This window comes from Neophocaena asiaeorientalis, unplaced genomic scaffold, assembly GCF_003031525.2.
Source record: "Neophocaena asiaeorientalis asiaeorientalis breed wild unplaced genomic scaffold, Neophocaena_asiaeorientalis_V1.1 scaffold148, whole genome shotgun sequence".
Classification (NCBI taxonomy): domain Eukaryota; kingdom Metazoa; phylum Chordata; class Mammalia; order Artiodactyla; family Phocoenidae; genus Neophocaena; species Neophocaena asiaeorientalis.
Genome location: NW_020174050.1, coordinates 2,873,188 through 2,898,373, shown reverse-complemented (window position 1 = coordinate 2,898,373; position 25,186 = coordinate 2,873,188). Strand labels below are relative to the sequence as shown.

Below are 25,186 nucleotides of genomic sequence, written 5' to 3'. Positions count from 1 at the left end.
TTCCAGAATTATTGAGAATGAAATAAGACAGCTCATGAGAAAGTGCTGTGCAATTAATAGAGCTGCATAATGCTGCTTGTTATGTTATTGATGAAATAAGAAAATAATATGTTGAAAATGAAGAAAACACTGCCTATTTTGGCTCTTGGTCAAAATCTTCCAACAAAAATGGTACACCTAGGTAAATTTTCCTGGTTGTTTTTCCTTGCTTAACAGAAACTATTAAATAAAGGTAAATATGAATCAATATCTTTATTATACCCTAAGAGATAGATGAGCATTAACAGATTAAGTTAGAAGTGAATAGTTAAGCTGGAGATGCACCTTTGTAGATGGTTACCATGAAAACTATGTTGATATTACCAGATTTGGCCTTTCAAAAAGCTCTTCAAAACTAAGGCTTTTTAAAGTTTCTTTGAGTCATTATCAGGCCCTAGTTTCCTACGATCCACATACACATTTTGATTTGTTGCAATATTTAAGTCCTTAAGTCCAGACAGGCAAAAACAATTCAAACTCTAATAATTTATAATTTTATATAAGTGATATGTTATCATTGGGCTTCTTTTTCCTTAGGGCTTCGTGACTTAAAAAAAATATTTCATATGCATTACATCAACCAAGATCATAAAATTGGTACAGTTGACCCTTGAACAACACGGAGGTCTGGGACACCCACCCTCTGCACAGTCAAAAATCCTCCTGTAACTTTATAGTCAGCCCCTGGATTTATGATTCCACATCCATTGATTCAACTAACCACAGATTATATAGTACTGTAGTATGTATTTAGTGAAAAAAAAATCTATGTATATGTGGACTTGCACAGTTCAAAGCCGTGTTGTTCAACAGTCAACTGTATTTGAAAATTTGAGATCAGGAAACTGGAATTCACCAAGGTTAATAATGGTAAAAAAAAAAAAAAAAAAAAACAGACACCAAACTTATATCTATATATTGGTGGTGTGTTTTAGGGGGGTAGTGTGTATGGGTATACAGATATCTATCAACATGTGATTTTTATGTATCTAGCCTTTCTACCCTTCTTAATGTCTATATTTTTAATGATATAAAGGAAGTATATAAAGCCAAAGGATAAAGTAGGAACAAAGGGGCCACATTTTTCCAGTAATTCTTTTATTCATTGTCAAGGTGCTCATGTCATTAGATAGGGAATAAAGGGAAACCTTTATTTGCAGAAGCCCATAAATAATCTATGTCACATTTTCAAACACATTTATTTGATGATTGTAAGTGAGAAAACTGTAAGAGTACATAGAATCTCCAGGTTGCCCCTACCTCCTGGCCGTTCGTGTTCTCCATCAGTGTGTAAGAGCATGGCGATGGGCATCCCTGCATTCTTGGATCTTCCAGCCACAACCACATTTTTTCCAAATGTTTCAATTCCTTAAAACACAGAGTTTGGTTTAAATGAAGAATAAGCAACAAGAAGCAAAGTAAACATCTCAACAGCCAACTGCAGTATTCTTTAAAAACTTCTAATTCAATTTGAATTATTTTGTGGCTTGTGTATAATGTTCCTACATTTACTATTTATAAATATTTCTTTTTATAATTCTTGGATCTGTCATGTTCCCTCTCATTATGGTCTCATTAAAAAACCATAGACATTTTCAAGCTTCCATTAAATTAGTTTTAAACATTAAAATTCATATGAAGTGTTAGAAGAGTGGAGACAAAATATTAGCTACTAATCACAAAGCAAGAAAAGTGCAAGGTCAAGATTAATTGGCAATCAAACTTTGAGCAAATCTAGGACAAAATGAAGTGGGGGAAAAAGTATTTTTCACAAAACTCATGCACTTTATTCTATAGGAGAGAAGCACTAAATTTATGGACTTAGAAAGGTCTGAAAGATAAAGCTTACAGATTTAACACACTTAACCTCTTTGGGGCATAGTATCTTCATAAGTAAAATGAAAAAATTAGAATTAAGGCTTTTCTAAGTACTAACATTCTAAGAGTATAATTCTAGGATCTGCTTGCCCTTGGAAGTTCTCTCCCTCAGTTAGAAGAGAGAAGATTAGCAGGAGGAGATGCTGCCAAAAATGTAAGAGACAGTGATGAAGACAGAACTATCAGGGGTCTTTGAGAGCATTATTGAATTTAGAGCACAATTCAAGGGCAAGTGTTTATAATGAAAACCTAGCTCATTAGAGATGGTGCAAAATGTTTGGCACATTTTTTAAAAATAAACTTATTTTATTTATTTGTTTATAAATTTATTTGGTTGCATTGGATCTTCGTTGTGGTGCAGGGGCTTCTCATTGCGGTGGCTTTTCTTGTTGCAGAGCACGGGCTCTAAGAGCATGGGCTTCAGTAGTTGTGGCTCACGGCTATAGAGCGCAGGCTCAGTAGTTGTGGTGCACAGGCTTAGTTGCTCCACAGCTTGTGGGATCTTCCCGGACCAGGGCTCGAACCCGAGTCGCCTGCATTGGCAGGCAGATTCTTAACCATTGCACCACCAGGGAAGCCCAGCATATTGTGTTTTTAAAGGTAAGGAAAAACATAATACATTTTGGAAAATGTACATCAAAATACCTTCAGCTTATAGTTTTAGAGTAGGGAGATAAACTTTCTATTTGGAAAATTCGCTCCCTGAAAGGTGAAACCGCAGTTTCTTGTAACCTGGCATGTGTTCTTCATTTTATCTTATTTCAGATTATTCTTTGACTTCTGTAACTTTGTATATTCCTGTAGATTGAAGTTTAATGCTTATTTTCTTTCATTCTCTTTCAAGACAATGTGAAAATGCTCATTTTGGTACTTAGCACCCACGTCCCATAGACCAACCTGTTCGTTTGATAATTTCCCAAACAGCACTAGCAGTGGCAGGTATGAGAGAATGCTGATCCAGGCATAGTCTTCCAATGTTAATAATATGAAATCCATCTACGTCTTTTTCCGGGGCAATTCCATTGCATACTGTCCGCTCATCCACGTGGTCTGAAAAGTAAATAAAATTGATTTAGTTTTACAATTGTTATCTATTTGCAAGTCTGGAAAATTAAATTGGAGGGCCTACAGCCAGATCACTTATGGTTCAGCTTTAGTTAAGATATAAAATCATTACTCTATTCCTTTTATTGCCATGATAATAGTAAGCCAAACTGCTCTTGACCAATGGCTGTAATTAACTGCTGTAAGATTATATGCAAGTACAGGGCCAGAAGTGGCTGGCCTGGTAAAAGGGAAAAATCTGTGAAATCAAACAATACCAAAGAGATCTGGGAACAGTCAGATGCTAAGGCTTTGCCTCTACAAGTTCGCATATTTAAATGTATGTTTTTCCTATACAAGATAGTTCCACGAATAGACTTCTGTTGAATATTGTTAGCATTACAGATTAAAAGGGCTTTATTAGTGTTAAAAATAGCCATGACATCAATGCCTAGCTTCCTCCCAAATGACATAATAGAAAAGCAAACACACACACACACACACACACACACACACACACACACACACACCACACATCACTTCCCTGAAGCATTACTACATTGAAATCCAAAATATCATTATGGTTTCCTTTATGAAAGGAAAAGAAGATAACTTGAGTAATGAACTAATCAAATGAGATATGAGATGCCAATCATCTCATTTTGAAAAGTAATAAGTATAGAAATATAAAATAGGCTCTTAATACTACTCTATGCAGAGTAGCTTAGGGTATCCTAAGTCCGACAATTAACCCACATTCCTAAAATATTAAAATAAAGGTATATTTGCTACAGAAAAGTTTCCTTATGTATTACACAATGAACGCCATTTAGAAATAATTTTTTAAAACATTATCAAAGCCCAAGTTCAAACAGTTTTCAAAAGAGACATGCCTTATGTCTCAGATATTTTATATCCTAAAAATGACACTACTGCCATCTTAAATAGATCCAATTTGCCATTACTAGGCTACCAAATCATTTACATATATAAAAGTCATAATATGAATCATATTCAATTAGAAATTGGGTCTTTGAAATATCTCTCCAATGACTAGATTGTCACTTTCAATAATTGTATTCATTCTATAATGTCCTACCAGAGTAAGCCTCCATCTGTTTTCTCTGAAGATAGAAGATGATTATACAAGTTCTAGCAAAATTTATTTTTAGAATTACATATTTAACTTACTATTTGAGGACAAAAATAGTGGTTCCTTTTTAAATCTGGTGGATTATGATGATGATGATGGTGATGATTCAATTTTTAGACACCTACCACTCATGCAGAAGCTTCATGCCATGGATATTTCTTACAACAAAATCAAAAGCTTTGTAAATAAAAAAAGAAATAACTGTAATTGAACACTCCATTATTGAGTTATGGCTTAAATTAGTTCATTTCTAAATTCAAAATTGGCTACTGTATGTATGGGCCAATAATGTATTGAAAGAATTCAACAAAGGTTCTTTTGTAGATTTTGAGAGCCATCCTCTTACCAAATAAGTCTGAACTATATTGAATTTCGCAGTCTACTGGTCTGTGCTGTTTTACTCACTAAAAATAACATTAACTTGTAATGAACAATTCATCTCACACAATAGCTGAAATACTCAGGAAGAAATGTAAGCATCTGAAAATTTGGGGGCAAGCACTAGAAACTGGCAACTATAGACCTGTCCTCTAATGTATTTCTTAAAACTTCAACCCAGATCTTCATTTCAGAACAATTTTATCTTAAGTTAATTAAGTAATTTTTGTTTAAAAGACAGATGTGTGGACATATAAAAGGTGTGATGTAGTGAACACATGAAAACTGATTATTAATGTGCTTACTATTTAATCTAAAAGGAAAAAACCTACATGAGTAGATTAAAAATGTTAGGATCATAAAAATCAAGGACACCAATTCATACATCACTTTTATGTAACTCTATGTTATCTCAGGAGTGGATTAAATCTCACATACATCCTTTGCCAGGAAAGATGTACCTTTCATTATGTAATCTACAGTGTATGGAAATAATAGGAGTTAGTATATCTTACATTCAAACAGTGCTTTATAATGTTCATGTTACCATCACATAGGTTTCCCCTTTGGTCTTCAGAGTTACTGAGGGCTAAGATAGAGAAGGTATTATCTTCATTTTAAAGATGAAGCTGAAAGATTTTGAGACTCAGCCAATCTCAAACTACTACTAAGAAGAGGGGTCCAGAATTAAAATCCACATCTGTTTGCCCTAAAACCAGTTTTTCTTTCTGTGTTATACAGAAATCATAAATATTAATCAATCTTAAATACCACTCAACAATTAATATCAGCAAGGGCCCCTGCCCCTTCTAATCAAGACATTTTGATCATCCTAAAATATCCCAAGGAATGCACTGTTTCTTCTAGACCTCCAAAAACAACAGTATTTTTGGATTAACTAACATGTATCTAAATACATGCAAAACAGCATCAAACATTTTATAGCACCTTTTGTTAAATGAGTAAGAGAAATAAATACATTTCATGCTTTTAACTGACTGCTACTGAAAGTCCCCTGATGTCTCATCCCTGGGGCCCATGACTTGAAAAGAAGAAACCATCATGAGCCTCGACAGCATTAATTTTTTTTACAATGGTTATAAAACATTTTTGATTCATAGAATATATTGGCCAACAACTAACCACTTAATACCTTACCCAAATGAACGGGAAAGCTGGCATTATTCACTTTGTGAGTGTGTGTTTTTCCCATCTATTTAATATTATGAGAAGTCATTAAATCATGCCAGGAAAAAAACTCATCAAATTGAATTCATAATAATGCAATAGAACAGCTCAGGGAATGTCTTTAGGTACCACACTTTAGAACTACAACGTTGAATATATATTTCTGTGATTTATTTATAATATGTTTAATTGTCTTTGGATAAGTAACAACAACAACAACAAAAAGAAAACAAACAAATTACTGGTTTATTTTCCATCCAAGGATTTTCACGTTACTGTTCAAAAGTACCTCTTTCCACTTCCCCAATGCCTGTTGGATAAGGGCAAGCTCATGAGCAAATACGTTCTTTAGCTTGATTATATCTTTTGTCCTATACTTCCCTCCCTCCAAGTGCCCCATCCCTTTCCCTACCATCATTATGACACATCCTTGCCTCAATTCACACCAATCTGTCCCATTCCCAAGCCCTTCACATTAATTTTTGCGTTTCTACGTTCTTGCTCATGATTATTTTTCCATTACTAATTCCTTCCTCCCTGTTGTTTCACATCCTATTTATTCGTCAATATATTGATCCCTTCTCAGCTGTTCCCTCATCACAAAGTGAAATGATAATTTTTCTCTCTTCTGGTCCCCACAGAACTACTGTAAAAAGCACTTACCACATTACTTCAGTTAGTTGATCACGTTGGTTATTTAAGTATCTCTTTTACTTATGAGTGTGAGCCTTTTAGGGCACAGACTTTGTCTCATTAAACTGATTCACCCATAGCCTTCTCCAACTCAGTTGATGGCAATTCCATTCTTCCGTGTTATACAGAAATCATTCTTACTTGCCAGAAAAACCTGGAGACATTCTGAACACCTCACTTTCTTTCACACGCAACATTCAATCAATTGAAAAATCTGTTGGTTCTTCCTTCACAACATATCTAGCCCTTCACTATCCTCACCATGTCCACTCTGGTTTGAGTGGCCATTACCTCTCCTGTGAACTCTTGCAACAACTAATTCTCCTAGCTAATTATTTGCTTCTATGTTTGTATCCATATAATCTACTCACAAAATAGCAGAGGCTATTTTTTTCCCACATCTTTATTGGTGTATAATTGCTTTACAATGTTGTGTTAGTTTCTGCTGTACAACAAAGTGAATCAGCTATATGTACACACATATCCCCATATCTCCTTCCTCTTGAGCCTCCCTCCCACCCTCCCTATTCCATCCCTCTGGGTCATCACAAAGCATCAAGTTGATCTCCCTGTGCTCTGCAGCAGCTTCCCACTAGCCATCCATTTTACAGCTGGTAGTGTATATATGTCCATGTCACTCTCTCACTTCATCCCAGCTTCCCCTTCCCCGCTCCCCCCGCCCATGTCTTCAAGCCTGTGTTCTCTACGTCTGTGTCTTTATTCCTGTCCTGCCACTAGGTTCATCAGTACCACTTTTTTAGATTCCATATATATGCATCAGCATATGGTATTTGTTTTTCTCTTTCTGACTTACTTCACTCTGTATGACATAAGCTAGGTCCATCCAACTCACTACAAATAACTCAATTTCATTCCTTTTTATGGCTGAATAATATTCCATCGAATATGTGTACCACATCTTCTTTATCCATACATCTGTTGATGGACATTTAGGTTGATTCCATGTCCTGGCTATTGTAAACAGTGCTGCAGTGAACATTGGGGTACATGTCTCTTTTTGAATTATGGTTTTCTCAGGGTATATGTCCAGTAGTGGGATTGTGGGGTCATATGGTAGTTCTATTTTTAGTGGTTTTTTTTTGCGGTATGCGGGCCTCTCACTGTTGTGGCCTCTCCCATTGCGGAGCACAGGCTCCAGATGCGCAGGCTCAGTGGCCATGGCTCACGGGCCCAGCCACTCCGCGGCCTGTGGGATCCTCCCGGACCGGGGCACAAACCCGCGTCCCCTGCATTGTCAGGCAGACTCTCAACCACTGTGCCACCAGGGAAGCCCTATTTTTAGTTTTTTAAGGAACCTCCATACTGTTCTCAAATGCATGTCTGCTTACACCACTCTTTTCCTGAAAACCCTGCTCTTCTTGCTATTCCTCTAACATATCAGGTATTTTCCACCTTGGTTATTGCTCTTGTGTCTGCCTGGAGGCTTTTCAAAAAAACCTGCCACTTTGGCTAAATCCCTCTCTTCTTTCAAATCTTTGCTTAATTTCCACATTCTCTTTAAGGACTATTTCGACCACATTATTTTAAAATGTAAGTTCCATGTCTGATAATGTTGAAGTTGTTTACATTGGACCAAACTTCTCACAGGAAACAACTGTAAACATTGGAGAAATTATATTAAAATAGAAGTATCAAGGATGTATCATACAATACAGAGAATATAGCCAATATTTTGTAATAACTGTAAATGGAATGGAAAATTTTTAAATAAAAACACAGCTATCTGACACTGGGGAGTTACTAGAAGCAGAGAGATTTGGAAGAGAATGGACATCTGAAAGGAATATCACTGTAAGTGTTTCCATTTTGGAGGTTTTTCTAGACAAAGGACAGTTGGAATTTGGATAGAAATCTGCAGTCTTACTTGCTTGAGGAATCAAAGGACAAAGTTTGGGGCTACTACAGAAACTGGAAATTGAAGGGACATACCCAGGAAAAGAGAAAACCACAGAGGGGAGACTCAACTTGTGTCTATAAATTCTTCCCAAATCTCTGACTGACCCCTGAACAACACACACAAGAGGCAAACTCCAAGCAGCCCATCTAACACTAAGAGAACCAAACAGAATGCAGTTGTGGCTCACCAAGGGCAAAGCAAAGCGTGAAGTCCTCAATATGACAGGCATTCACACACACACACAAAATTTACAGTTAACATTATACTTAATAATGGAATACTGAACCTCTTCCCCAAGATCAGAAGGTGGCAAGGGTGTCCACCCCCACCATTTCTATTCAGCATTTTATTGGAGATCCTAGCTGGTGTAATAAGGAAAATAAAGAGTTCTAAAGATCAGAAAGGAAGAAGTAAAACTCTCTAGCCACTCTAATGGCTGTTTATGCAGAATATTCTAAAGAATATACAAAACAAAAAATAAAGTGAATTTAGCAAGATCACAGAATACCAAGTCAATATACAAAAGAAATCAATTGTATTTCCGTATAGAAGCAGCAAATACTAAAAAATGAAATTTAAATAATTCTACTTACAAAAACTCACAGATCAGAAAATTCTTAGGAGTAAATTTTAAAATTGGGGGCATGCTTTTTATAATGAAAACTACAAAATGTTGCTGACAGATGACCTAAATAAATGGAGGGTGTACCATATTCATGGATTGGAAGACTCAATAATATTAAGATGTCAATTCTTCCAAATTGACCTATAGATTCAATGTAATCTCAACCACAGTCCTATGAGGTATGTTTGGTAGAAGTTGACAAACTGATTCTAAAATTTATATGGCTATGCAAAGGACTTTGAATATCTAAAGAAATCTTGAAAATGAGCAAAAAGGACTTACAATACCTGACTTTAAGACTTGCTACAAAGCTACAGTAATCAAGACAGTGTAGTGCTAGTGTAGGGATAGACAAGTAGATCAATGGAACAGAATAGAAAGCCCAACTTTAGACTAACACTTATACAGTTATTTGACTTTTTACAAAGTTGCCAAAAGCAATTCAATGGGAAAAAGAAAGTCTTTTCAGCAATTAATACTTGAACAATTTGATAGCCATATAGAAAAAAACCAAACTGAGCCACAATCCCTAATTCATACTGTGAAGTAGAAAATTTGCCACACAAAAATGTGTCTCTTTGGCATGTGGATTTCATTTTACCTCCCCCTTAGCTGTCTAAAGAATTTAGATAAAAGAACTGTTCCCAGAATAGAGATATCACCAGAGATAATCTGCAAAGAATATGGGCTAGGTTGCTGGGGGAAACTCTAGGCAGGACCTAGAAATCAGAATCCACTCTGTGCCCCACTATCTCTTCATGGCCCAGCAAATATTCATCTACTAAACATTTGCTTTTCCATCTCCAGGTGAATTGCCTGCCCCCCCTTTGAAGTCCGAAGCCTAGCTACTAAGAGAAGATGGGGAATGTAAGGAAAAATGTGCATGTTTGGAGTACTTTGTCACAGAAAAAAGCAGATCTAAAATAGGGATTAACAGAATTTTTAAAATTTCAGAAGGGGTGGGAAGGGCTCTCTGAGCCAGTGGCATTTTAGCTAAGGCATGAAGGTTGGGAAGAAGTCAGCCCCCGTATGTTTGAAAGATAACCAATGTAGTTAAGAGGTCAAAGGCTAAACCCTATTCAAGTGATAAAATGTGCATTATTCTAGCATGTCCTTTGTATAATAAATACTATAAAATAAAAATATAATATCCCTGAACATCCCCCGAACATCCCAATCCTCTTTACCATGCTCTACTTTTTCTTTTTTCCCATAGCATATCAACTTCTAATAGATATACAGTAATTACTTACTTATTATGTTTATTTTTTGTTGTCTGTCTCTCCTACTACTCAGCAAGGGCAGAACTTTCTGTCTTCTTTTTTTTTTCATTGATGTATTCCTAGCACAAAGCACAGTGCTTGGAAATTTGTTGAATAAATGACTACAATTACCCTTGATTTATAAATGAAGAAGCTGAGACAAATTAGTGGAAACCTGCAGACAATTAGAATAGACTAATATAAGGAAAAGATGTCTGATCTTTCTACAACCTCTGACATCCATCTTTTTCAAATACAATGAAAACCAAAATGGCTTTCATTAAAATTTTGATTTGTCAATAGCTGCATCTACATTATTAGATATTTGGCACTTTTATATCCTCCGATATAAATTTAATGTAAAAGATTCATGTCTGTTTGTTTTTCATTTATTTCTTCCTTTCAAGACTTGAAAAATAAGAAATCTCAGGCAAAGCTTTATGCTGATACATTAAAGTCCACACTCTGAACATGTGTAGACAAGGCCTCTGAAAATTCATCATTTATTCACTCAATAAATATTTATGTATTTATAATATTTAAATATTTATTGTCTACCATGTGCTTTGCACTGTTCTAAGGGTTTAGGATTATATAAGCTAACCAAACAAACAAAACTATTAACCTCTGGAGCTTACATTCTAAAGAAATAAAGATCTGCTTAATCAAATTATTTAGCTGCAGCCTCTTATTGGTTAATTATTTTCTAGGAGTAAATGAGAGATATACTTTTAGAAGCTGTGTTCACTGTTCTCAACTCAATACATAAGTTACACCCTCTGGGTTCTACATCAATGTTTCAAGACAGAAAATACTTATCAAGTCTTACCACTTACCCAATATCATTTTAGAACTGTTTCATCATCAAGGAGTAAGAGGACAAAAAGGGAATGGGAAGTGACTATTATCTTACTGTATTACTCTACCCCCAAATCTGAGAGAATAGAGCTTGGAGGTGGAGTGGGAGGTGTTCTCTAGGTCAGAAAGGGGTGGATCTGGCCCTTTACCCTTCCTTAGCCTCTTTCTCCTATAGCCACGAAACTACGAGGACAACCCTAGGCAGGCTTACTTCATAGGCTATTAAAAAAAGTTAATGAAGTGGGAACCTACACATCACGTGAAGTTTGCTACCTTTGGCCCTTAGAGTTTCTTGAGTCATATGAAGAGTACATGGAGATCCAAAAATTGCCTTATTTCAGAAGTAGTGTTGAAGACACCCTGTTTATTAAGCCCTTGGATTCCTAGACACTATATACTGTGACTTCTGTCAAATACATTGTACTAAACTTGAAGCAGTGTCTATTCCATAGAGGAAACAGTTGGATAAGTGAGCATGTCTATTCTGATGAGCTTCTTTTACACAAAAGGGAAAAGAAGAGATGCTGTGTTTTAGGGACTTGCTTGCAAACTTCCCAAGGACAGTGAGTCTCAAATTGTTTTCTAACTACCCCTTTCCCCTAGTGACTATCGCAGACACATACATGTGAATAGATTGGATTCTAGGTAAATATTTTTTGAACTGGTAAATGAACAAAGAGCATCAGAGAGCAATAATACAAATACTTCTCTTGAAAGACTTTCTACAAAGAAATACCCAGATGTTTCAAAGGGCCTTTTGATTTTGGTAAATTCTTTATCAAAGCTGAACACACTCAAAAATACATGAAGATATCATGAAGAAGAAAAGAGAAAAATATGAAAAAGAAAAGAAGTAACTATTGTTGATCCAAGAAATTCTGGATTTTGAAGATACTTTGAAAAGTAAATAATCTCAAGTTACATGATATAGTATGTTTACGATAGCAACTGCTCAAAAAGACGCAATTATATAGATCTGAGTGACTAAAATAACTCTTGGGATGGTTTCCATCTGGAAATGAATAGGAAGAGACACATATGGCTACAGGGACCTACCAATCCCACTGATAGGTAAATCATATCAAAATGATTTACTCAGCTTTCAGTATAAATCATTAAACTTTTTTTTTTTTAAATCACTGCTTGCCTGATGCTGCCATCATGTGGTTTTCATAAACCACAGCAGGAGAATTTTCCATTTTGTTCCCCCACATCCCCACATAAATTCTCTGATAGAAATGTTACCTATGAGAAAAAATTTTTAAGTAGATAAATGATATTGTGGGGATGCCTCTGTATCTATGTTAACACTAAAATCATGTTAGAAAGGATTTGAATAAAATATTGTTTAAAATCTGGACCTTTTTCTCTGCATAAACCCTAAATGCATAAATTGGTTGAATGGATTGTGACACAATCTCAATATTAGTCCAAGCACAATCGAATTTTAAATTATTAATTAGTTATTTTTCATAATAAGCTAGATATATGCAAATCCACCACCCCAAACAAAAGTTACGGACTTGACAATAGTCTATATTTAATCATATATTTCGCCCATGAACCCACCTCATTTCCTGCTCCAGCCTTAGGTAAACTTCATCCTGCATCCTGTGCCTATCATTTCCTTGACTTCCTTTCCATATAGTTTTATTGCATTTATTTGTATTCCTAATAGATTTTTTAAACAGCTTTATTTAAGAATATTTGAATATAATAGACTGCACGGATTTAAAGTGTACAATTTGATAGGCTTTGACATATGTATATACTTGTGAAACCATCACCACAATCAACATAATGAACATATACACCACCCTGAAAAGTTTCCACAGGCCCCTTTTCCTCATCCCTTCCTCCCTCCCTTTCCTGTCCCCTCACCTCCAACTACTTGTAACCACTTGCTACGGGCTGAATTGTGTCCCCCCAAAATTCATATGTTGAATCCCCCAACCCCTGATGTAATGATATGTAATTAGGTTTACATGAAGTCATCAGGGTGGGGCCCTCATGATGGGATTAGTGCTCTTATAAGAAGAGACACCAGAGAGCTTGTTCTCTTTGCCATGTGCAGACACAGAAAGAAAGGGTTGTCTGTCTGAAAGCCAGGAAGAAAGCTCTCACCAACCCGACCATGCTGGCACCCTGATCTCAGACAGGCTCCAGAACTGTGAGAAAATAAATTTTTGTTATTTAAGGAAGCCAGTCTATGATATTTTGGTATAGCAGCCCAAGCAGACTAATAACCACTGATCTGCATTCTGTCGCTATACTTCATAAAATTTTATATAAATAGAACCACAGAGTACGTACTCTTATTTGTATGGATAATTTCACTCAGCATAATTATCTTGATATTCACCCAAGCTGGAGTATGCATCAATATTTCATTCCTTTTTTTACTGCTGGGTAATAGTCCATTGTATAGATAAACCACAGTTAATATCTACTCACCTGTTGATGCCTATTTGAGTTGTTTATAGCTTTTGGCTATTGCAAATCATACTTCTATGAACATGCATATACAAGTCTTTATATTGACACATATATCTTTTCCTTTAAGTAAATACATAGACATGGAATGGATGGACCGTATAATAAATATATATATGTAAATTTTTAGGACACTGCCAAACTATTTTTCAACATGTACCATTTTGCATTCCCACCGGCAACACATCCTCACCAATATATGGTATTGTCAGTTGTAGTTCTAATATCAGCCATTCTAATAGGTGTGTAGTAGTATCTCATTACAGTTTCCATTCGAGTTTCTCTAATGACTACAGATGTTGAGTATCTACTTATGTCCTTATTTATCATTTGTATTTCTTCTTTGGTTAAGTATCTGTTCAAATCTTTTGATGATTTTTGGTATTTATCCTGTTTGGTGTTCTTTATGGTTTGGTGTCTGTTATTAATTTTGAAAAGTTTTAGCCATTATTACTTCAAATATCTCTTCTGCCCTGTTCTCTCTTCTCCTGGTATTCCAACTGTGTGTATGTTATACCTTTTGAAAATGTCCTATAGTTCTTAGATGTTTTCTTCTGTCTTTTTTGTTTTCCTCTCTGAGTTTCAATTTGAGAAGTTTCTACTTATATATTCTCAAGCTTACTGATTCTTTTCTTGGCCATGTCCAGTCTACAATTGAGACCATCAATATATTTTCCATTTTTGTTAAAGTGCTTTTGATTTCAGCATTTCTTTTTGAATCTTTCTTAGAGTTTCCATCTCTCTGCTTTCATTACCCATCTGTTCTTGCATATTGTCTACTTTTTCCACCAGAGCCCTTAATATATTAATCATAGTTATCTTAAATTTCCTAATAACTCCAAAATCTGTGTCAGATATGAATCTGGTTCTGATGTTTTTTGGTTTATTCAGACTGTTTTTCTTTGCCTTTTGGCATGTCTTGTCATTTTTTTTGTTGAAAGCTACATCCAAGACTAGGGCCCCCAGGAGTTTCTCCTTCTTATGTTAGTACACACTTTACTTCCAGAAATTCATCAAAATTCCTAATTATGTTGTTTCCATCAGTTTATGGTTCCAGTAGCTTCTGTACAGGTAAATAGATCTTGGTTGCAACTTTCTGGATTTTCTTATCTCTCCGGATTTTGGGATGGTGGTTTGCCCTGCAACCTCAGTTCTCTGATGGGTCAAGAAAAGTACTGATTTTGTTCAGTTTTTTCTTGTTTTAAGGACAAGAGGATTTATTTTATTCTGGCTAGAGTTGGGCTTTAATTGGGTTGTTTTCATTTTCTTGATATTGGTTTTTGAGAGCGCTTCATATATTCCGCATATACATATGTTATCAAATATATGCTCTGCAAATGTTTTCTAGTCTGCCTTATCTTCTCATTCTTTTAATAGTATCTTTTGAAGAGCAGAAGTTTTATTTTATTTTGTTTTTTTAACATCTTTATTGGAGTATAATTGCTTTACAATGCTGTGTTAGTTTCTGCTTTATAACAAAGTGGATCAGCTATATATATACATATATCCCCATGTCCCCTCCCTCTTGTGTCTCCCTCCCACCCTCCCCTCTAGGTGGTCACAAAGCACCAAGCTGATCTCCCTGTGCTATGCGGCTGCTTCCCACTAGCTGTTTTACATTTGGTAGTGTACATATGTCCATGCCACTCTCTCACTTCTTCCCAGCTTACCCTTCCCCCTACCCGTGTCCTCAAGTCCATTCTCTACCTCTGTGTCTTTATTCCTGTCCTGCCCCTAGGTTCTTCAGAATCTTTCTTTTTTTTTAGATTCCATATATATGTGTTAGCATACAGTATTTGTTTTTCTCCTTCTGACTTACTTCACTCTGTATAATAGTTTCTAGGTCCATCCACCTCACTACAAATAACTCAATTTCATTTCTTTTTATGGTTGAGTAATATTCCATTGTATACATGTGCCATATCTTCTTTAGTCATTCATCTGTCAATGGATGCTTAGGTTGCTTCCATGTCCTGGCTATTGTAAATAGTGCTGCAATGAACACTGTGGTACATGACTCTTTTTGAGCTATCATTTTCTCAGCGTATATGCCCAGTAGTGGGACTGCTGTGTCATATGGTTTTAAATTTTGATGAAATCTAATTTATCAAGTTCTTGTTTCGTATCCATATGCAATCCAATTGTTCCAGCACCATTAGTGAAAAGCACATCCTTTCTGCACTAATTTGTCTTTCCACCTTTGTAAAAAATTAGTTGTTAATATAGGTGTGGATCTATTTGTGGACTTCCAATTTTTGCCCATTGATGTTTCTCTATCCTGATTCCAATACCACTCTGTCTTGATTACTGTAGCTTTATAATTAGTCTTTTAAACAAATTTTAATTGAGGTATAAATGACATATAACATTATATTAGTTTTGGATGTACAACATAATGATTCAATATTTACATACATTACAAAATAATCACCACAATAAGTCTAGTTAACATCCCTCACCACATATAGTCACAACTTTTTTTTCTTATGATGAGGACTTTTAAGATGTACTTTCTTAAGAACTTTCAAATATGCCATACAGTATTATTAATCTTAGTCACTGTGCTGTGCATTACATCGCCATGACATTTATTTGATAACTGAAAGTTCGTATCCTTTGATTTTGAGACGTTTGATTAGTCTTAAAATCAGGAAGTATTACTCTTTCAACATTACTCATTTTCAAAGCTGTTTTAATTATTCTAGGTACTTTGCATTTCTATATGAATTTGACAATCAGTTTATCAACTGCTACAAAAAAGTATGCTGGGATTTTAATTGGGACTGCCTTGAATCTACAAATTAATTTGAAGATAACTGACATCTTAACAACATTTAGGCTTCTAACCCATGAACATAATATATTGATTTATTTAGGTCTTCTTTAATTTCTCTCAGGAATGTTCTGTAGTTTTCAATGCGCAGGTTCTCACATCTTTTGTCAAATTTATGCCTGAAGATTTCACATTTTTGATGCTATTTTAAATGTCTCTTTTCATCTTAGTATCTGATATTTGATGCTAATACATAGAATGGAGATTGATATTTGTATATTAATCTTGTATCTTCTAACCTTGTTAAACTCATTTATTAGTATTAGTAGCTTTTTATTTTTCTAGATTCCATTGGATTTTCTACATAGACAATCATGTTATCTGCTTTTTATTTTCTTTCCCTTGCCTTGCCTTCTGTGTTGGTTAGAATCTCCATGAATAGACATGATAAAATGGACATTCTTGATTTCTTCCTGATCATAAGAGGAAAATACTGTCTTTCATAATGAACTATGATGTTAGCTGTGAATTTTTTATATGTGTCCCTTATCAGCTTGAGGAAGTTCCCTTTCATTATTATTAGTTATATAACAGCTTTTTATCAGGAATCAATGAACTCTACCAAAAAATTAATCTATTTATTGAGATAATCATATGATTTTCCATTTTTAGTTTGTTAATGTGGTGAAATACATTGTTTGATTTTCTAATGTTAAACCAATGTTGCATTCCTGTAATAAAAGTCATGATGAATTTTGGTCATGATGAATGATACTTTTTATATATTGTTGGATTTTATTTGTTAAATTTTGTTAATACCTTTTTCATTTATGTTCATGAAAGATACTGTTCTGTGGTTTTCCTTTCTTGTAATGTCTTTGCCTGTTTTTTGGTATCAGAGTAATGGTGGCCTCATATAATGACTTAGGAAGTATTTACTCCTCTTTAATATTATTTTTTCTTTAAATATTTGGTAGACTTCACTGGTAAAGCCATCTGAACATGGAGCTTTCTTTGTGGAATAGATTTTCACTACAAAGTCAATTTTTTAATAAGAGTTATTCAGGTTATCTATTTCTTTTTGAGTGAGCTTTGGCAGTGTGTATCTTTCAAGAAAGTAGTCCATTTCCTCTAATTTGCCAAATTAACTGGCATAAAGTTGTCTGACATATTCACTTTTACCCTTTTAATATCTGTAAAATCTATAGTGATGTTATCTTTCTCATTCCTGATATTGGTAATTTGTATCTTTCTTTTTCCCTGATAGTCTAGCTTTCATTTCATTATTTTCTTCATTATTTTTTTGTTTTCTAATTCACTAATTTCTGCCCTGATCTTTATTATTTCCTTTCTTGTCCTTAGTTTGTCTTTAACTTGTTCTTCTTTTTCTAGTATCTTAAGGTGGGAGCTGAGGTTATTGATGTGGGACCTTTCTTCTTTTCTAAGATAGGTGTTTAGTGCTATATATTTCCTCCTAAGTAATTTTTTAGAAGCATACCATAAATTTTCATATGTTGTATTTTCACTGAAAAGTTAAAAGTGATTTCTAACTTCCCTTTTATTTTCTTACTTGACACATGGGTTATTTAGATGTTCTTTAGTTTCAAAATATTTGAGAATTTTCCAGATATTTTTCTGCTAGTGATTTTTAATCTAACTCCATTGTGGTGAGGGAAAGTGCTTTAGGTAATGTAAATCCTTCTATATTTGAGATTTGTTTTATAGTCTAGAATATGTTATCTCTTGGTAAATGTTCTATGTGAACTTGAAAAAAAATGTGTATTCTGTTGTTTACAGGGAGTGTTCTGTAAATGTCAATTAGATCAAATTGGATGATATTCTACCTCAAATCTTTGTTCTTACTGATTTTCTCTCCACTTGTTCTCTCAGTTATTGAGAGAGAGGTACTAAAATCTATGATTATAATTTTGGATTTGTCTATTTTCCTTACAATTCTATTAGTTTTTGTTAATGCTTTCTTCTTAGGTATGTAAACAATTGAGGTTGCTATTCCTGTTTGATAAACTGACTCCTTTATTACTGTGGAATGACCTTCTTTATTCCTGGTAGTATCCATTGCTCTGAAATATACTTTGCCTGCTATTAACATAACCACTCCAGCTTTCTTTTGATTTATGTTAATATAGTGTGTCTTTTACATCCTTTTTCTTTTAACCTCTCTGGATCCTTATACTTAAAATTTATTTTTTGTAGGCACCATATAGTTGGGTCTTGTTTTTTATTCAATCTGACAACCTCTGACATCTAATTGGATTATATACAACGTTACATTTATGTGATTAAATCTATCATTCCCCCATTTTCTTTCTTCCTTTAGAATAATTTGAACATTTTTAATTATTGGATGTTATCTCTTTTACTGGCTTATTCCTATAACTCTTTGCCGTGTGGGGTTTTTTTAGCAGTTGCTTGTGATTTTATAGTACGCAGCTTTAACTTATTTCAGTCTACCCTCAAGTGATATATCGCTTCACATACAGCATAAGAATCTAACAATGATGTCCTATCATTTCTTCCTTTCTGACTTTTGTGCTATTGTTGTACATGTTGCAAACCACACATTAAGTTGTTTTTTATTTTGGGATAAATACCAATTATATTCTAAAATTATATGACTAATAAGAAAAATGTCAGATATACTTACTCATGTAGCTACCATTTCCATTGTTCTTCATTCCTTTGGCTAGATACATATTTTCATTTGGTATTTCTTTCGGCCTGAAGGACTTCCATTTTTTATAGTGTGGGTGTGCTGTTGACTGTTTTCAGCTCTGTCTGGATTCTACTCTTCCTAAATGTCTAAAAAATGCTATTTTGCCTTTGGTTTTTAAAGATATTTTCACTGAGTATAGAACTCATGATCAATAGTTTTTCTTTCTTTCAGTACTTTAAAAATCAAGGTGTTCCATTGTCTTCTTGCTTACATTGTTTTTGACAAGAAATCTATTTCCTTCCTTTTGTTTCTCTGTATATAATGTGACATTTCCCCGCCTCTTGTTGCTTTCAAAATTTTTTCTATCACACTGCATCTGAACAATTTGATTTTTGTGTTTTGGGTATAGTTTTTTCATATTTTATGGGCTTGGAGTTCGTTGAGCTTCTTAGATCTGTGTTTATAGTTTTCATCACATTTGTGTTTGTGTGTGTGTGTGTGTGTTTTAATCTGAAATCCCAATCATTTATGAAAGGATACTTATTTCTTACTCACATAAGCCTCTGTTAAGAATCCCACTTCCTTTCTTCTCATAACTGGCAATCATCTATAACATGTAGCTTTCATGATAACTGCAACAAAAGGGGGAGAGGGGATAGGGGCCACATAGCTTTTAACCATCTCAGTCCAGAAGTGGCTCAAAAAAGTCACTTTCCCTCACAGTCCAGTAACCAGAAGTCACATGGCCCCAACATCGGAGAAGTTGGGAAATGTAAGGGAACATGTGGATATTTGGAGTACTTTATTTGTCTGCCATAGAAAAAAGCAGATCTAATATAGGAATTGACAGAATTAAAGTAATTTTAGAAGGTATGGGCTGGGAAAGGCTCTCTGAGCCAGTGGCATTTAAGCTAAGGCCTAAAAGTTGGAAATAAGTCAGTCCCAGTATGTTTGAAAGATAATCAATGTAGTTAAGAGGTCAGAGGCTAAAGTCCTATTCAAGTAATAAAATGTACATTATCCTAGCATGTCCTTTGTATAGTAAATACTATCACTTAGGAAGCCTTCAAGGGTATGGGGGTATAAGATCCTCACCAAATCCTGATCAGTGACAGAACTTACACACTACTCTCTTAGATGTAGAAGAATAGGTAGAAGGATGAACCTTCAATGACACACATACACACAAAGCAATAGCTGTGAAACTATAGGGTTCATTCATTCCAGCAATAACATTCACTAAGAGTCTACCATGATGCAAGGTGGAATAAAAATGTTGACTCCAATTCCCCCTGCTTTGATGTAACTAATAGTCTAGTGGAAGAAACATATTACTCAAAAGCAATGAAATACTCTATGTGGAATCATTTTTCTCCATAAAGAAAGGGGGGGAGCTATAACAAAGGTCAAATCTAATTTAGAAATTATTTAGAAATAAACAGAAAAGAAGCTCTACAAAAACTGAGGAGTCCAGAGTGATGAAAATTTCCCACTCTGGTCAAGAACATTAAAAATAGAGTAAAAAGTGTTCTGCATACATAAATTCCATAAGCTCTCAAGAAGAGCAATTATAGCAAGACCTTTTTTCTCCAAATGAAGAATCAAGTTTTAGACAAATATACATATCTACATGCACTAATTAGGTCAATACCCACATTTTTATGCCTACTAAATTCTAGAAAATTTTGTCTTTGTTACATCTACACCGTGAATTCTCACTTTTCTTACTCGCCTTCTCCATACTTAATCCTTTAATCCTGTATTTCATTCTGATTTCTCTGTTCAATCCTCTTACATAAATTGGAAGATGTTAATCCTCAAAGGCTTCAAACTAGATAAATGAAGGGAAATATTTGAAAAACTATTTTAGAAAAAGATAGATAAGATAGAATAAGTTTTCCCATTCTACCAAATAATTTTGTTCCCAGAAATAGACGAGAGGTCGATTTCTTAGAAAGCAAGAAAATACAAAAAGGTGATTAAGCACCTCTCTTGGTGCTTGACTTGCAGTCTCAGTTGTGGGACTGTGATTATGACTGAAAGAATACTATAATTGGGTCTCCTGGATTTTCTCTGCTACTCACTTGTTGTGACCTTATACAAATTTCTCAGTTCAGTTTCCTTAACTATAAACCACAGATCAAAAAAATGTACCTACTGTTAAGGGTTGTTCTGAGTGTTAAATGATTTCTTGTATTTAAAGCACTTTATAACAATGTCTGGCAATAATGCATGATAAAAATCGCCATTACTAATACTAGTAATAGTTATCATGGAGCAGTTGTAAAAAACCACATTAAAATTTAATTGAGTGATTGCTCTTTTCTAGACTTACATCTGAATGCTTTCATATAATTTAAACCCTTTTAAACCAAATTCACCCTGTACCAAATACCACCCTACAACAAACATTTATAGCAAATTTCCAGTGTGCTTCAAGCTTGTGGACATTATCATTTCCCTTTCATTGCTTTAGTCCAAAAAGAATGTCACTGACTCCCAAGTTTTAAAGACCATTATTCCACTTTATTTTTAACACTACAAACTGACACATACTTGTGGAAAGGGAATGTTGCCTGCCATTCCAGTCAACAACAAATGTTGCCCATCATCAAGCTATCAACCACTGTAGTCACCCCACCCCCTGCCTAACAGTGCACCCTGAGGGTAATTCAGGATGGAGAAAACCAGGAAACATTCTGTGTTCTGGATACTGACCCTAGATAGTTAAGATGTATATCTAAGGAATAATTTCGATGAGCCCAGACTCTTGCATCTTCCCATACATAGAAAATCACTAAAATCATTAACTTGAGATGTCTGTTTTTTGTGATTAGTAGTAATCTTCTGATGTTCAACTACCTTTTTTTTTTTCAGAAAAAACTCCTAGATATCCTAGCTCCTTCCTTACGTCTTTGAAGTAGTTTCTCAGAGCTACCTGAGAGGCTGTCTCCCAGGCTACAGTCCTCAGTAATGTCCCCAAATAAAACTTAACTCTCAACTTTTAGGGTGTGCATTTTTCTTCAGTTGACATACTCTACAAATGATATTTAATATAAGTTGAATAGATGTAACTCAATAAAAGCTAAAAGCAAATAATACGTAATTAGGAGAAAAGTATATACAACACGAATAGCAGACATCATTCTGGCCTTGACAAAATGATCACTTATTGATACTGATAGAATCTATGCACAGTTAGGAAAGGAGTAGGGAAGCATCCACATATGATTGTTTCATCTCTCCCTAGATGTAGGACCAGCTACAGGACAAACAGCCAGACCATGTGACTGTGGACACACAATTATATCCTGAGTACTTTCAATCCGGACCAAAGTCACACAGCTCCTGAACAAAAGCATGGGCTTAAGCCTGTGATAGATTCATTACCATCGAATAGGACAGAATTCTCTCTCATTTCTTTGCTTTCTTACCCAAATGAGATGCATGAAAACTGCTTGCGCATTCTGTTTAATCCTTATGCAAGCTTGTATTCCAACACCAGAATTATAATTCTAATTTGGAATTTCTTTTGCTCAACATAGTACCCTAACTGTGAAAAATAATTTCCGACTTCGAATCATGAAATAACTTGGAATCCAGATTATTAACAAAATGATGGAAAATTGGAGATGTAATTGACTAGAATCATTTCATTTGTTCATTTGCTCATTGTTTCATTGGTTCATTATGAAAATCTTATAAGACATGCACCGGAGAGAGGTTATTTCAATCCACTTGCACATAGCCAACTGTTGGGGCTCAGGGCAGGCCATGCCAAAATACGCTTCAATGGCATATTAATTATTTTGAATTGGTTACTTAAGAAAGAGCCATTCTAAGAGGGACACTCTGACCTTCCGCTCTGTCTCCTTGAAAGTAGGAAATAAATCTCTCATGAAAGGTGCACTCCTTGCATCTGAAGGTAGGACACCCTGATTTCCAGAGGTAGGGAATTTGGGGCGAGAAACTTATATAAACAAAACTTGTTACTCCTTTAGTTTACCATCCCAAACTCAAACTCTGCTTAGATTCTTCACTAATTAAGCACCCAAAGCCTAATTTTCTTTGTCCTGTGAATTCCTCACAAATTTATTGTTTGTTTGTCTAAAAAGTATAAAAGCTGCCTGCTTTGGCCACTTCCTAGGTCCCATGACTGTGGGACCTCCATGTGCATAAGTTAAAGTTTGTTTCTTTTTCTCCTGTTAATCTGTCTTGTGTAGTAGTCCAGCCACAGAACTCAAGAGAGATAGAGGGGAAATCTGCCCTTCCCCAACACAACCTATCAGAATGACTAATGATCTCCACGTCTTCTTAAAGCATGCAGGTTGATGCCCAGGGCTTGTTGAAAGAGTATCAGAATGTCATTAATAAACTACTCCTGCACCTACCAGTAGAGTTTCATGATAATCAAGAGACAAGTGTGTGTATTTCTCAACCTGTTTCTGCCAGTTCCAGTAAATTATGTGATTTAATTAAAACAGTACAAACAAACAGTTGTTATATGTCTATGAATACTAGGTTGAATGTTCTCAAAAGACTCGAGAATTAAAAAGAATTAGTAATGACTTAGATAAGGACAAGACAACCATGAACACTGGGAGACACTTTAAAAATATAGATGGGGGGCTTCCTTGGTGGTGCAGTGGTTAAGAATCCCCCTGTCAATGCAGGGGACACGGGTTCAAGCCCTGGTCCGGGAAGATCCCACATGCCGCGGAGCAACTACGCCCATGAGCCACAACTACTGAAGCCCGCGCACCTAGAGCCCGTGCTCCGCCAACAAGAGAAGCCACTGCAATGAGAAGTCTGCACACTGCAACAAAGAGTAGCCCCTGCTCGCCGCAATTAGAGAAAGCCTGCGCTCAGCAGTGAAGACCCAATGCAGCCAAAAATAAATAGAAATAAATTTAAAAAATATATATATAGATGAATTTTCACTTAGTTTTATCTCAAACTGAAAATTATAGGCAGTGATTCATAGGTATTATTAATGCCAGAAGATAACACAAAATTCCAAACAGTAGGTTCCATAGAGACTCGGATCTTGTAGGGAAGCACAATTTGCCACCCCAAAATGTCTCTTTGGCATGAGGATTATTTTAGGCTGATTATTTTTAAGAAACAGAAGACTCAGTAAGTCTGTGTTTTTACCTCCCCATTAGCTGCCTAAAGAATTTAGATACAGGACCTATTCCTAGAATAGAGGTATCTCCAGAAATACCTGCAAAGAAAATGGACTAGTTGTGTTGGGGGAAACTCAGCAGCGCCTAGACATCAAAGTCCACTCTGTGTCCCAATGCCCCTGCATGGCCCAGCAAACATCTGCTTTTGCATCTCCAGGTGAATTGCTTTCCTCCCCTTTGAAGTCCCAAACCACTACGCCCAACATGTTCTTTTGTCTTTAGCTGAATCTTTTGTCTTTAGCTGAAGATCGTATTTAAGGTGAAAGCTTCAGCCATTTTGGCGAGTTACTCAGTTTTCCTGGGTCTCTCCCAAGTACACATGTTATTAAACTTTTGTTTGTTTTTCTCCTGTGAATCTATCTCAGGTCACCAGCCAGAAGAACCTAGAAGGGAAGAGGAAACTTTCCTCCCCAACAACCTACATCAAAAGATTGATGGGGCTTCCCTGGTGGCACAGTGGTTGAGAGTCCGCCTGCCGATGCAGGGGACACGGGTTCGTGCCCCGGTCCGGGAAGATCCCACATGCCGCGGAGCGGCTAGGTCCGTGGAAGATGGCAGCTGAGCCTGCGCGTCCGGAGCCTGTGCTCCGCAACGGGAGAGGCCACAACAGTGAGAGGCCCGCGTACCGCAAAAAAAAAAAAACAAAAAACAAAAAACAAAACAAAACAAAAAAAAGATTGATGAATTAATATATAAATACTTTATGTCATAATACAATGTTTAAGGTAAAATGCATTGTTTTATGATTTCCTACTTTATCCAACTTTTTCTAGTAACCAACAAACTATATGTCCCAGTATAATGTAGGTTAAGTAAAATAGAGTCTCCTGATCTGTAAAATGAAGAAGGTAATTCTTACTCATAAGGCTGTTTTGAGGACTAAATAAAATCATCCATATAAAAGAATACCTGTCACCTAGTAAGCACACATTACCCACTAGCTAACACGGCATGCTGGTGGGGGTGGTAACATAACAGTAATGGCATGAGGGACCAGTCTGCCTGGATTCACATCCCAGCTCAA

The 25,186-nt window shown here is 35.5% G+C and overlaps 1 protein-coding gene across 3 annotated transcripts in view; it reads right to left on the bottom strand.

Moving 5' to 3' along the window:
• MTHFD2L (methylenetetrahydrofolate dehydrogenase (NADP+ dependent) 2 like) overlaps window positions 1–25,186 on the bottom strand; it is a 130,059-nt gene that overhangs the window by 83,470 nt on the left and 21,403 nt on the right. For all 3 annotated transcript variants that reach the window (XM_024754177.1, XM_024754178.1, XM_024754179.1), the window contains exons 4-5: window positions 2,815–2,967; window positions 1,300–1,407 (exon numbers count right to left, since the gene is read on the bottom strand). In XM_024754177.1, coding sequence (XP_024609945.1) covers window positions 1,300–1,407; window positions 2,815–2,967 — 261 coding nt within the window. The remainder of the gene's footprint in view (window positions 1–1,299; window positions 1,408–2,814; window positions 2,968–25,186) is intronic.